Source organism: Tursiops truncatus, chromosome 9 (assembly GCF_011762595.2).
Source record: "Tursiops truncatus isolate mTurTru1 chromosome 9, mTurTru1.mat.Y, whole genome shotgun sequence".
Classification (NCBI taxonomy): domain Eukaryota; kingdom Metazoa; phylum Chordata; class Mammalia; order Artiodactyla; family Delphinidae; genus Tursiops; species Tursiops truncatus.
This window is the reverse complement of record NC_047042.1, coordinates 7,447,093-7,460,587: the sequence shown is the minus strand read 5'-3', so window position 1 is coordinate 7,460,587 and position 13,495 is coordinate 7,447,093. Positions and strand designations below refer to the sequence as shown.

Here is a 13,495-nt window from a genome sequence, read left to right as displayed (position 1 = left end):
GCCGCCAGAGTAGCAGGGTCTGCTCAGAATACTCTAGGGCAGGGTCCCCAACAAGCACTTCTCAGGGTCTGTCGGGCTGGATGAGACAGCTGGAGCTAAGGGCCACAGTCCTGGGGGTTCTTGTGACCAGAGCAGGGAGGGGACGAGGAGGAGCATCTGGCCACAACAGAGCCTGGAACGTGGGGAGTGCACGGCACAAAGGCCAATTCAGGGACTCAGAAACCTCTCCAGGCCAAGCGAGCTCCCCTCATAGGAAATGACAATAGGTCCATTGAGCTCATGGGAAGAAAGGCACATTCTTACCATTTTTATTATCTGCCTAATTGAGTAGAAGAATTTCAGTGACAACGTTGGACAGTGCTGTTTTCCAGCCATTTAACTGTTCACATCCAGGCACTTTTGAGAAACACTCCCCCGGAGAGCAGTTGCGATTTCTTCCCCACTGGCTGAGAGCAGCCCCTGGGGTATCTCCTTTCTGGGTATCCTGGCCAGCATCTGCCAGCCCCAGCCAGCTCCACGGCATCCTCTCTCGGAGGGACGTCCGGGAGTGATGAGCCCACCCACAGGCGGCCGTGTCGTCACCCCCAGGGAGGACGGTGGCTCCCGTGAGCGGGGCCAGCACGTCGCAGGGATCCCACGAATTCTGCCGGAGTGAGTGCTGTTCGCCTGAAGGGCTGCCCCAGAGGGACCACCACCGACGGCATGCCAGCGTCCCTCTGGGACACCTCTTCTATTCGTGTTCTAGTAAAAAGTGACACGCGACTTCGCTGCTCAAAGATATTAACCATTTCTCATTTTTGCCAGCTGTCTTCCGACTGTACCGCGCACCCAGAGCTGCTGTGATGCGTGCGTGTGACATGCTGGACTGAGTCCGCCAGCAGCTTGTCTTTCCAGCGTGACACAGGCAGGTGTGCCCATGAACGGTGTTAGAAAGACACCTCTCCTTCCCCCACCGGCTGGGGCCCATGATGTCTTCTCATCACGTCATCATTGGCAACGCTGGCCAAACCTTGTCTGGTGGAAGCCACCAGAAATTACACCCCACACACTAGAACGATCGTGGCCGGTGCCCATCCCGGCCGGCTCCCTCATTAGGACTGAGCTTTTCCAAGAAAAACGTAAAGGTTGTAGCCTTTCCCTCAAGGCGAGTCACAAAGTGACTTCCTCCAGCTCATCCGTCCCACCCTGACGCTCCCACCCCCGCGGTCCTGCTTCCCGGATGCAGAGCCCTTGTCCCACCCACGCACCTTGCTCTCTGGAGATATCTGCCTTGTACCAGAACTTGGATGTATCTTGGACAAAGTTCACGGACACGTGCTTATCACCTGGATTATCTGCAAAACAGAATTCAAAAACAATAACTGTGAAGGGCGTTTTTCATTGCAACTCTCACCTCAAAGGGACCTAGAAATTCAAAGTCCCACCGTGGGCGAGGACGGGGTGCTCTGGGGAGAGCGCTCTCTTTAACTACAGGGGAGAAGCCTGACTCGGAGCAGGGAGTGGCTGTTTCATAACAGAAAACACAAAGACAGCAGGACACTGCGATCAGGCCTCTGCAACGCATTTCAACAACGCGTAGTTAGAAAGACAGGAAGCGCACAGAGCAGAGCTGGTGTTGCTTTACTCCTGTCAGTGTCTTATTATACCTTTTACATTTGAAACATTTCATAATTAAATTTCAAAGGTATTTGTTTAATGTTTTGTTTTACAGTTACTGTCACAGAACCCTGATTCCAAGTCAAAGGGGAAAAAAACAGAACCACCCCAGATGTCTGCATTTTCTGCTGTTGGAATGAATCTAACGTGAAAGAACGCACAAGCCGGATGAATTGCGAGGTGGTGTTGTGCTTCGGGCTAGTGAGATGGAAAAGACCCCTTGAAGGCTCTGGATTCTTCTCTCAAGCCGCTCAGCCCAGCCCTAGCACTGGTGCTCACTGGGCAGGCCCAGCTGTAGCCCCAGGGTCCGTCCCTGCCCAAGTGCACCTTTGAGCACAGGGGTGGGCCCCCTACCCGTGGCGAAGTGCCTACCTGGGGAAGGTGCAGCTCCCTCCGCAGCCTTGGGGAAGTCCGGGAGGATGTTTGGGAAAGGGATGCTCATGGTGCTGCCGCTGTGGGGGCTGGAGAAGCCGCTTGAGGATGGAGACACCGAGCCGAAAGAACGGTCCCCCTCCGAGGCCCGCTTCTTCTCGGGAAGGGGCGGCTGCCCGGGCAGGGTCAGCCCCGGGCCCTGCAGGCCGGGGCTGTGGTGGCTGCTCTGTCCAGGTGCCACCGTGAGAAAGCTGTGGGACAGGAAGCCGTTGTCGGCAGCCTCAGCTGCTGTCCGCGGGGCGCCGGGGGCCTGGGACGCTCCGTGGGAATTGGCCAGCAAGGCCCCCGGGTCCTCGCCGGGGGGGAGCCCACCTCCTTCAGGGGCAGTGCCGAAGCTCAGGAAGGCCTGGCTGCCTGGGGGGCCCAGAGCTTCCGGCGGCTCCGCCAGGGACAGCTCGTGGCCGTGGAAGGACGTCTGGAGCTCGGCTGGCGGGAAGTGGGGCCGCCCAGGGCCGTCCTTGCCGGGCCGGCTGCTCCCCAGCAGGGTCAGCGTGGACCTGGGGCTGGTGTCCACCCACTGGTGCTCGGCCGAGGAAGGGCTGTTCAAAAGACAAACCGTCAGGGGACGACACGTCCAGGGAGATGCCTGGAAATTAGCAACGGTTCCCACATGGCGGGGGGCGGGGAGGCTGGGTGCCGAGGCTCCCCCGGCAGCAGCGCGAGACTCCCCGAGTATCTGAACTCAGGCCCTGCCCTTCCAGCCTCCCCCCTGACTGTTGACCCCAGATGCTCGGTCTACAGCCTCAGGGAAGGGGTGGGGGGTGGGGTCCGACCCTGCCTCCCCAGCCTGTGTGCCTCTTCCTTCCTCGCTGTTCACCTGGCAAAGTCCCCTCTTCTCTTCAGTTCAAGACGTAGCTCAACTGTGTCCTGACTTTGAAGCCCGTGTCCACGTGCGCACAGGGGTTAGCTGTGTCCTCCCTCTGGTCCCACCACGCAGGCACCAACCATGGGATCTGCTTAAACCTCCCTCCCCCCGTTCTCTTTTTTTCTTCCCGATGCCCAACACCAGTGCCTGACACAGTCAGTTATCGTAAGTGCTTGCAGGACAACCAGCTGATAAAGGATACATGGGAGATTGCCATATCGAAAATGGGAAATTCCAATATTAAGAATATTGGAAATTACTCTATATTTCGAAATATAGAAAGACAGCTAACACACTAGCAAACATGTATTTGCTCTGTGTGTGATGTCGAGTCCCGATACGCAATGTCCCCCTTTTTTGTAAAGAGAAAGGAGGTGGAATTAGGGTGGTAAATAACTGTAGGCCAATGTGCCCACAAGTAAAATACTAAGAAATGATTCCTACCCTGAGCATCTGAATTTGCTCAGCGGCAGTCCTTTGTGAAGGAGAAATAGGACATTTCTCTCTGGCTGTCCGTGGCCCATCCTTTCTGTCCTCCAATCCCACTGCGGGGTGTTCCTGCACCCCCCATGCTTTCCCGAACACCTGCACAAATTCCATGTCTCCGAGAGCAGCACGTCCTGCCTGCCCTGTCCACCCCAATCTGCAGCCCCGGGCAGGCCCCTTCCCAGCCTGGCCACTGCACCCCCTTTCCAGCCTCAGCTCAGATAACGTTTTCACAGATGCTCGGTCCTGAGCTGGCCACTGCGCCCAGACTCTAAGTGCAGTGTGTTCCTTGAGCACTCCGCCTGCTAACAGTGAGGGTGGACTCAGGAGTTTTTATTTTGACTGCATTTTTGAAAAGTGATGGTGATCAATCCACAAGGCAGCCCGGTGTCATGTGGAGGACAAGCCCCCGCCTTCCCTCCGTGGTGCTTGGGTTTGGGGTCTGTAAGAGCAGCCTGTGTTTGGTTCAAAGACCACCTTACCTCCCCCTCCGCTGGCTGGGGCTGCGGCCAGAAATCGTGCAGGAGGACGTGAACGCCCGCTGGAAGGAGGGCGCCGTGGGCATGTCGGCCCGGAGCGTCGCAGGTTTGGGTCCAACGGGGCTCTCTGACATCCCCACAGAGTGACCAAGAACCTCAGGGCAGCCTCGTGGTTCTGGATCAAGGAAACACGAGCAGGCTGTAAGAAGCAGTGCCACTTCCGAAGCTTTCTGCAGCAGGAGGAGGTGCCCCGGCTCCGCCAAGTGCAGCGTCCTCGTGTCTGGCACATTTCCAAAAGGAGACACACCTGACCAGTCCCTGCGCGCGGCTGTCAACACGTACTGATAACCACCACCCACTGACGATGTGCGTTTACAGTGAGACGGGAAGGAGCCCAGTGTCTCACCCGAGGAACAGTTTGCCCTGATATACTTACCGTGCTGATGAGGTAAGCCATTTCCCACCCTAGAAAGGGCAAGGCCTCTGTGCAAACCACAGAAAAGACCCGCTTTCCATAAAGTGCCCGCCCAGCAGCACTTTGTGCCCCAGGTTGGGTCGCATGCTTTCGGCTAACGCTTCCCTCCACCAGCACGGTCCTGCCTGCGGTGTCTTCACCCCCAAGAGGTGCAGAGACCACTTGGCCTGACCCCTGTCACAGGAGGAGGAGAAGCTGAGCACCAGGAAAGCCTGCCTGTCTGACACCCACACACCACAGGGAACTTCACACGATCCGCTGACCAGATGTCCGTCCCGCTCGCAGCCTAGCATCTCCACTATTTCTGGGTATTTTTTTTTTTAATATTTTGCCTTTTTTTAAAAAACTAAGCTTTGAGAACTGGACAAATCTACCATGGTCAATAAAATAATATTGTGAGAAATACAGGTTATTTTGCTTTCTGTCTTAAAACAAGGGAGGACTGATCAGAAAATAATAAAGTTGAAAAAATTCACATCACTCAGTTCCATCTATCATCGATCGATCCATCCATCCACCCATTTATCCATCCGTTTACCCATCCATTTATCCAACCATCTGTCACCTATCCACCCATCTATCTATCTGACATCTATGCATCTATCAATCTACCTACAATTTTATGGAGATAATATCAAATATTTAATTTAAAAAAACTGATCAGGCATGCCAGGTAACAAAACAAAAACATGAAAATGAAAACAAAAAAATGAAAAGGAAAAACACCCACAGCTAATACAAACATTGGAGTTAAAAGATACAGACTTCAAAATAACTAAACTGAACATGTTTCAGAAACAGGCTCCATGCTCACAGGGCAGGAGAAGCCCCCAATGTTCACTGCTGGCCCCTCCACTGAGCTTGCAGCTGGTGGGAGCTTCAGATCAGTCATGCTATGAATTAATGAATGAGTTAACAAAAGCACCGACGGAAAAGTACAGGGCAGGGCCAAGCGTGGAAATATGGTTCAGGAGGCTGGCCGGAAAAGTGGGAGGAGGATAGAGACGCCAAGCAGCCCCTACGACCCCACGTCAAGGAGCAGCACAGAACCATGGGATCAGAAAAACAGTTTCCCCATCAAGTCCAGCGCACCCGCCTTCGGGCTGTTTGAGCGTGTCACGGCGCGCCGGAGAGCACGTGGCACGGGCATGCACACAGCAGCGCCTCGCAGGATCAGTTCCTCCAGTCCTGAGGCTGCTCTCCGTGCTCCCCGTGCAGTGACGGGAGCCGTACGCTGGCCCAGTCCCAGGGCCGCGGCCACCTCAGGAATCCCGCACCACACTCCCACGGCGCCCAAGAGCCCCAGCAAAAGAGGAGAAGCCGAGGGGAAATAAGATCCTGCTTTGTGCTGTTATCATGCTGCCTGTTCCAGAAAACAACCAGCACAGTGCTTCCCATGAAAGTGGCTTTGTTCCTAACTCAGTTAGAGCCAACTCCGGGGCACGTGGCTGGGTTCTGTTCCCTCTGGTCAGATCGCCCTCTGCCCCCTGCCCGGGCAACAGGATTTAACCCCTAAGGGGGCGGCCAAGCACCTCAGAGTGGAGGCCCCGGCTTCCTGGCCCCTCCACGTGCTCAGAGATGCTAACAGCACGGGGAGTGGGAACCTCGTGGGAGGTAAGGGTACACCCTTCACTCTCCAAGTGATGGGGCGCTGGCCACCGGCCCTGCTGGGAATCCAGAGACATAAGAACGGGAGACCCACGTGGCTGGAGAACGACCTTGAAATCGGACTCCAAGCCCAGGCAGAGGCACCAGCTGCGCGAGTCGAGCCTGCAGACCCTTCTGCGTGGATTCCCCTCATTTCTCGAAGCGCACACGCCCGAGAGCAGACAGAACGTGTCCTGGTTGGGGGTTTTCTTTTGTTTTTTTTTTAATTAATTTATTTATTTTTGGCTGCGTTGGGTCTTCGTTTCTGTGCGAGGGCTTTCTCTAGTTGCGGCGAGCGGGGGCCACTCTTCATCGCGGTACACAGGCCTCTCACTGTCGCGGCCTCTCTTGTTGTGGAGCACAGGCTCCAGACGCGCAGGCTCAGTAGTTGTGGCTCACAGCCCAGTTGCTCCGCGGCACGTGGGATCTTCCTGGACTGGGGTACGAACCCGTGTCCCCTGCGTTGGCAGGCAGATTCTCAACCACTGCGCCACCAGGGAAGCCCCACCTGGTTGGTTTTTGTTCAACTTGCACATTTGCTGTTCACGGTTGAACGATAGGTGAAATTTCCAGAAGGACGACTGTACGGGAGCCCCGTTGCCGGGTGGAGGTGGGGATCGGGGCTCCGTCTTCTCAGCTCTGGACCCAGAAGGAGGCTCAGGGGTGCGGTGACGGCCACGGGAGCAGACGAGAGTTCTGACACGAGGGAGGTCCTGCAGGCGACAAGCGTGCAGGCGTTGGTCCCGGCTGCCCTCCTCCCGCCTGCGGCTGGCAGGCTTTCCTTGGCTCCAGATGCCACAGAGAGCACGTCTGTCTGTCCTAAACCAACCACATGAGGGGCTCCAGGGTAGTCAGACTTCTGGGGTCACAGCCCCCATTAGGGCGTGTCCACAGAGTCGGGGGACTGGGGACCACACGGACCCTGCTGTACACCCCGTGCACGTCAGAGCTCTGGTGCCCAACCCGATCCGGGCTCTTTTGGGTCCCTGGCATCGTCCCGGCAAAGTGGCAAGTCTGTTCCTCCTCTCACCACATTCTCACATTTTCCCTTTTCTGCTGACGCCCAGAGGAGGCCGCATAATACCTTCAGTGGTTGGAAATCCATCGACCGCCTCACTTCCTGGTTTTCTCTGTGCAGATGGTGCGTCCTGGGCTGAGGGCTGGGAGGAGGGGCCTCCCTCTGGGCTCCCGGGATGTCCAGCCCACCATCTCCCCTCTGCTTCCCCTTCCTGCACTTCCTTTACCCAGAACAGGGTGAGAGAGGGTCACAGGCTCTTTTCCAAAAGGCCTATTTTTAGGCTCCATTTGGGCCGCTACAGGAGGTTCTGTGGGAAGCTGGGTGACATTTGCTCTCTGGTCACCACTATTTACATCACATAGTATAAGTTAACAAGAAGAAAGGGAACCCTCGCTGCTCTCAGCTCACTGTCATCCAGACCCCGGTGCTGAGGCCTTCACGGGAAGGGAATGGGCGGGCAGAAAAAGTAAAGGAGGCGCCCGCACATCAAGGTTCATCCCGCATGCCTCTTGTCCTGGATGTAGGAACCACTACTTGCTAACAAAAGTCAGGGCATGTGACATTTAAAAAAAAAAAAAAAAAAAAAAAAAAAAATCAACATTTTCCTGTCTCCTAGGTACATAAAAAAATCTTTAAAACGTATAAAAATTATTCACTCATATATTACTTACTCTTAATAGTTACAAATTGCCAATACATTTTTATATGACCTTTAATGAAAAAGAAAATATATTTAGCTGAGGTCAAGGTTATTCTTGCCTATCCAGGTGATGACACTTGAGTTTTGTTATTTAACTATCTAAACCGTCTCAACCTTTGGCTGGCATGTTCACAATAAACCTTTAGAAGTGAATGAGAAAATCTATTGATGGAATCCTGGAAGGCTGGTGGCATTCTGATAGACCAAATGGTACATGTGTACGCATCTATCTATCTATCTATCATCCATCTGTCTTTTTATCTATCTGTTCACCTTTCATCTATCCTTTATCTATAGCTATCTACCTATCTTTCACATCTATATCTATCACCATCCCTCTGACCTTCTCTCCTGGGATGATGTAGTTAACCAGGAAGTTCCCTTCTCCACCATTTGAGAGAGTTCTGCAAAATGGAACACTACCAAACCTTTTTTTCTCTCTCACTCTAGTGCTAGGTGTGAAACTGGGGCTTCTGGGGAAGGAGCACACAGATTCCCAAGTTCTAATCTGGGTTCCACCACAAGTCATGGACCACTGAACACACTCTCAACCTCTGGGACCTTAGGTTCTTCATTCACAGAATCCCATCAATTAGGATCAGAGCAGATGATTTCTTGAGTCTCTTTAGCACTAAATTTATCTCTCCATTGTTTCTTTTTCCTTCTGGTTTTGTCTCCTTTTGTAAATTGGTGGTTTCCACCTATGGTGATTTGCTCAGTCCCCCCTTTTATATGTGTCATGTCTCAGCTCTTGATTTTTGCTTTATGGTTACCACGAGGTTTACATAAAACATTTCATAGGTAAAACGGTCCTTTTTCTGTTGTCTACCTCTAAATTTAAAGTATTTTAAAAAGCAAGATTGCATGGGAAGTTCAATAGTAGTGATTTTTTAAAATTATTTATTAGATATTTAAATTTTGTAGGCTTTATACCGTGCACTTTTCAAACTATTTATTTATTTATTTATTTATTTTTTGCGGTACGCGGGCCTCTCAGTGTTGTGGCCTCTCCCGTTGTGGAGCACAGGCTCTGGACGCGCAGGCTCAGTGGGCATGGCTCACGTGCCCAGCCGCTCCGCGGCACGTGGGATCTTCCCGGACCGGGGCGCGAACCCGTGTCCCCTGCATCGGCAGGCAGACTCTCAACCACTGTGCCAACAGGGAAGCGCTATTTAGTTATTTTTATTTTTGGCTGCCTTGGGTCTTCGTTGCTGTGCGGGGGCTTTCTCTAGTGGTGGCGAGTGGGGGCTACTCTTCGTCGCGGTGCTTGGGCTTCTCATTGCTGTGGCTTCTCTTGTTGTGGAGCACAGGCTCTAGGTGTACGGGCTTCAGTAGTTGTGGCACGCGGGCTCCAGAGTGCAGGCTCAGTAGTTGTGGCGCACGGGCTTAGTGGCTCCATGGCGTGTGAGATCTTCCCGGACCAGGGCTCGAACCAGTGTCCCCTTCGTTGGCAGGCGGATTCTTAGCCACTGCGCCACCAGGGAAGTCCAATAGTAGTAATTTTTAAAGGGAACTCTTATCTTATAATTTTTTAGTTATTTGTGTATGAGCAACAGACCACTTAACCAATCTTCTTGAAAGCAAGGGAAAGATGGGCAGTCAGCCAGATATAATGTCAATTAAATAGAGAAAAACCCTGGAAGACTGAAAAAACAATGCTGCGATAGACGCTTTTTGTCAAAAATCAAAGTCCTGCATCTCTGGCCCCAGAGATGCTCTACAAACAGAGAAGGAAATGATCAACGGCCCCCATATGGATAAACACATACTTTCTTGATCTTGAATTTTTTCTTTTGTAAATCTTTGTCACAATCACATCATACGAATGTGTTCCACAGGTTAAGGTCACCATTTTCAGTAAGTACTAGGAGTGCTCTCCCAAGGATGAACTGTCTCTCTCTCTTCTAGAAGCATCAATGTTCTCATGCCCCCAGCAGACCCAGAAGTGCCCCAACCAGCACTGCAGTCAGGGCCCCTGTCTGCTAACTGACAGGGGATCCTTCTGTGAAGTTCTCATCCAAACCGGAATTACCCCCTTCAAAAAATATATGCCACAGTTTTCCCTTTACTCAATAACACAGAAGAACCAGAAAATGCAGATAAAATAGCTCACTACAAGCAGGACCTTGTTTCTTCTTATTCTTTTAAGATGTCTCATTTCTATTCAGAGGTTTTGATTCAAGCATGCTGGAAAGAAAACACATTTGCCCCCATTGCATTGGTGTTGTGCGGGGAATTCTAATGTGGCAACAGTGGCAACAGTTTTTTCTTCACAATTGAGTCTTTCCAGGCAGTTTCTACTCTGATGATGCACTAAGCAAGGCCAGCTTCTCAAATGACTAACAAGGGCTCTTAGCAACCTGTAAAGAATGAACATCTTTCCAAAATGGACTTTGCAGTGAGCTCTCAGGAAAACAAACCCCATCCTTCCTGCTAGACTTCAAGGAAGAATGGCATTGGGCCTGGAGCTCCTGAGGATACCTGAGACCCCCCAGAGCCCAGGGATGAGGGAGCCTGCACACAGAGCTGAGAAACTGGGGGTCAGGGTGTGAGGCCTCCTGACACCAAACTCGAGGCCGGAACTGCCCTCTGTTCTGGCCTCACTTACATTTCCGTTTTTTAAAAAACTGAGGTGGAACAGACATAACACATGTTAGAATTTTAACCATTTGTAAGTGTGCAGTTCAGGGGCATTAGGTACGGTTCACATGTTGCACCACCATCACCACCATCCATCTACAGGACTCTCGTCATCTCGCCAAACTGAAACTCCGTCCCCATGAAACACTGACTCCGCATCCCTCCTCCCCCAGTCCTGGCACCCACCCTTCTCCTTTCTGTCTCTATAAATCTGACTTCTCTAAGTACTTGATATAAGTGGACTCATACAGTATTTGTACTTCCGTGTCTGGCTATGTCTTAAAGGTTCATCCACGTGGCAGCATGTGTAAGAACTTCCTTCCTTTTCAAGGCTGAGTAACATTCCATCGTATGGATGAATCGCATCGTGTTCAGCCCTTCATCTGTGGGCGGATACTTGGGCTGCTCCCACCTTTTGGCTTCTGTGAATAGCTTCATGTCCTCCTTTCATGTTCCTTTGCCCAAGATTGAGTGGGGACTGGTTACTTGCACCAGAAAGCAGCCTCAGGGATACAAGAGCCTTGCCTCAAAGCTACTTCCAATCCAGCGGGAATCCAGGTAGACAAGACTGATTACGGCAGCTGTCAGGCTATGGGGAGAGATGGCGCCAGAGAGAAGAAAAGAGGCATTGACACAGGAAGCTTTGCTTGGGCTGAGCCAAAAAAAAAAAACCACCAGAGGGAGTGTGTTCCAAGCAGAGGGAGAACCTGTATAATTCATGTGCAGAGTAAGGGGCTGATGAGGGCGACAGTGCGGGGAGCCACGAGACTCACCCAGGAACGGATAAACTGTCAGCAGGAGGCACAGAACATGCGAGATGAGGCCCGATCTATCTTGGTGAAGATGCTGTACCCATGACCCCCGGTTGGTTAGAAGTCTTAGGTTCTCAGAAAAACCGCTTTCTTCCTTCAGGCAGAGTCCCCAGTGGCTCTGGCTTTCCTCTGGAAATGGGACATGGCCTTCATGCTAAACTTTGTCCTGGATCTTCTAAGGACAGAGCCATCAGCCTGGAGAAGATGGCTGACACAGGAGCCCTGAAGCATCTTCATCGGGATGAGAGCTTCCTCTCATCAGGACCGTACCATGGAGACTTAAAACCACGTTCCAGGGCTTCCCTGGTGGCGCAGTGGTTGAGAGTCCGCCTGCCGATGCAGGGGACACGGGTTCGTGCCCTGGTCCAGGAAGATCCCACATGCCGCAGAGCGGCTAGGCCTGTGAGCCACGGCCGCTAAGCCTGCGCGTCCGGAGCGAGAGGCCCACGTGCCGGAAAACAAAACAAAACAAAACCACGTTCCAACAGAGGGCCAGGGCTTAAAACCCTCCTGTCATCTCACAGAGTGTCTTGTTGTGAGTGGAAAGCTCTATTTCCTGTGGAAGACTTAAAGGCATCCAAGACATCCTCATAGGATCCTCACCTCTCAGAACCCCTAGGGCACCAGGGGGACCCGCATCCATTAACCTCCCACCCTACACAGTAACTGGGCCCTAGGCGGCCAATTTCTCCCCTAATTTCAGAAGCCAGAAGTCTGTTATTTTCCAGAGATTATCACTGCTCAGGTTCTAAAACCAGGTCCCTTCCCAGGCAGTGGTGTCTTCGCCCGGTCCTTCTAAATCACCCCGATTACACAACGTACGCAGCGCCGTGAACCCCTCGTTAGGTGGGCACCAGCCCTCTCGGTTCACACGGGCGGCTCGCTGCAGTATGTGGCACTGCTGCGTAATTTAACTGGATTTTCCCAACGTGTGCAGAAAAAGCAAGCTTTCTTCATAAATTACCAAGACACTACTACTAATTACTACCTGGGGGGTACCTAACAGGCTTCCTTGGCGCTCGAAACAAGCCCTCAGGGGCATCATGTCCTGGGCAGACCCACGAAGCTAAGGCTCAGGGCGTGCTCTCTCTTACACCCGGAGCGCACACTGTTTCCTCCTTCTAGTGCCCCAGAGATCCACCTGCCTTGGATTCAATGTAAGAGACCCTCTCTCGTTCCCAGGGTGGGCGTGGCGTCTTCCCACGGGACAGGGCATCTTCCAGAGGAGGCGGCGCTAAGGGACGGGTACAAAGGGGCTGAGTGTCCCTGGTCCGGTGGAGCCGGGTCCGTGCTGCCCCTGACCCCGCAGGAACGTGAACCGATGGTACCCCTTCCACGGGGCTGGGGCGTGCTCTGGAGAACTCGTCATCAGGGGTCACGGCCTCCCCACAAGATGACCGTGGGACGCCACTCCCACTTCCTGTCCAGGAGATTTCTGGGGCTGTGGTCTTGGGACTGAGCCTCCCCTTCTTCCCTCTGGGCAGTGAGGTGGCAACAGGTGGCATTCTTTGGTTTTCATCTTTTTATTATAAAACTCTGCCCATGTGCTACCTCAACCCCACCTGCTCTAGGAAACAGGATTCTGTCCCGAGCTAAGGCTTCACATTCCACACAAGGATCTGATTATGGAAGGCCTTCTACTAAATTCCTCTTCCTCACTAACTTTGTTATGTATCTCCTGAACTTGCGTTGGATGTTTCAGGCGTCTGTGCATCCCTTCTCCAACCAGCCAGTGAAGTCCCTGCAGTGAGACGCATGCCTGCTTCACCTTGGTTTCCACAGTCACCCAGCACATGGTAGGTGTCTGTGCGGTAAACGTTTACCACATTAGCAATGCCGAAAATAATAATGTTGGGGACTTGTGGTTCCGGCCAAGATGGAGTAGCCCCACTCCCCACCCCCGGTCCTTGAAGTTACCACTGCAGCCCTGGACATCACACAACCACACGCACAGGGAACTCTGACAGATGGAAAGAAGGACCTGGGCACCTGGGGAGGTGAGGAAGGACACCGTGGTGAGTTCCTTGGTTTCCTTACTGCCTCCCATAGATCCCAGAACTGTCAGACAAAAGCAGCTCCAGGAAAAGCCTGCTCGTCTAGCCAAAGATCCAAAACCAACCCATCCGAAAAGAGCAGCCTAACAGCAGAAAACCTTTTCGGCAATACCTGTCCTATTCCAACCAAACACCCACAGGACCCCCATCCCCCAATGCACAGGAGGAGGTGGTCCTTGACCTCCCCACCAGGCAGGTGTCAGCCGGGCGCAGGGTGAGCCAGCCTCCTTC

The 13,495-nt window shown here is 52.8% G+C and overlaps 1 protein-coding gene across 10 annotated transcripts in view; it reads right to left on the bottom strand.

Moving 5' to 3' along the window:
- The window catches only part of TNS3 (tensin 3), a 227,821-nt gene that overhangs the window by 23,978 nt on the left and 190,348 nt on the right, over positions 1 to 13,495 (bottom strand). For all 10 annotated transcript variants that reach the window (XM_033862800.2, XM_033862804.2, XM_033862803.2 and 7 more), the window contains 3 exons: positions 3,922 to 4,093; positions 2,029 to 2,627; positions 1,248 to 1,334 (listed from right to left, as the gene is read on the bottom strand). In XM_033862800.2, the coding sequence (XP_033718691.1) occupies positions 1,248 to 1,334; positions 2,029 to 2,627; positions 3,922 to 4,093 (858 nt within the window). The remainder of the gene's footprint in view (positions 1 to 1,247; positions 1,335 to 2,028; positions 2,628 to 3,921; positions 4,094 to 13,495) is intronic.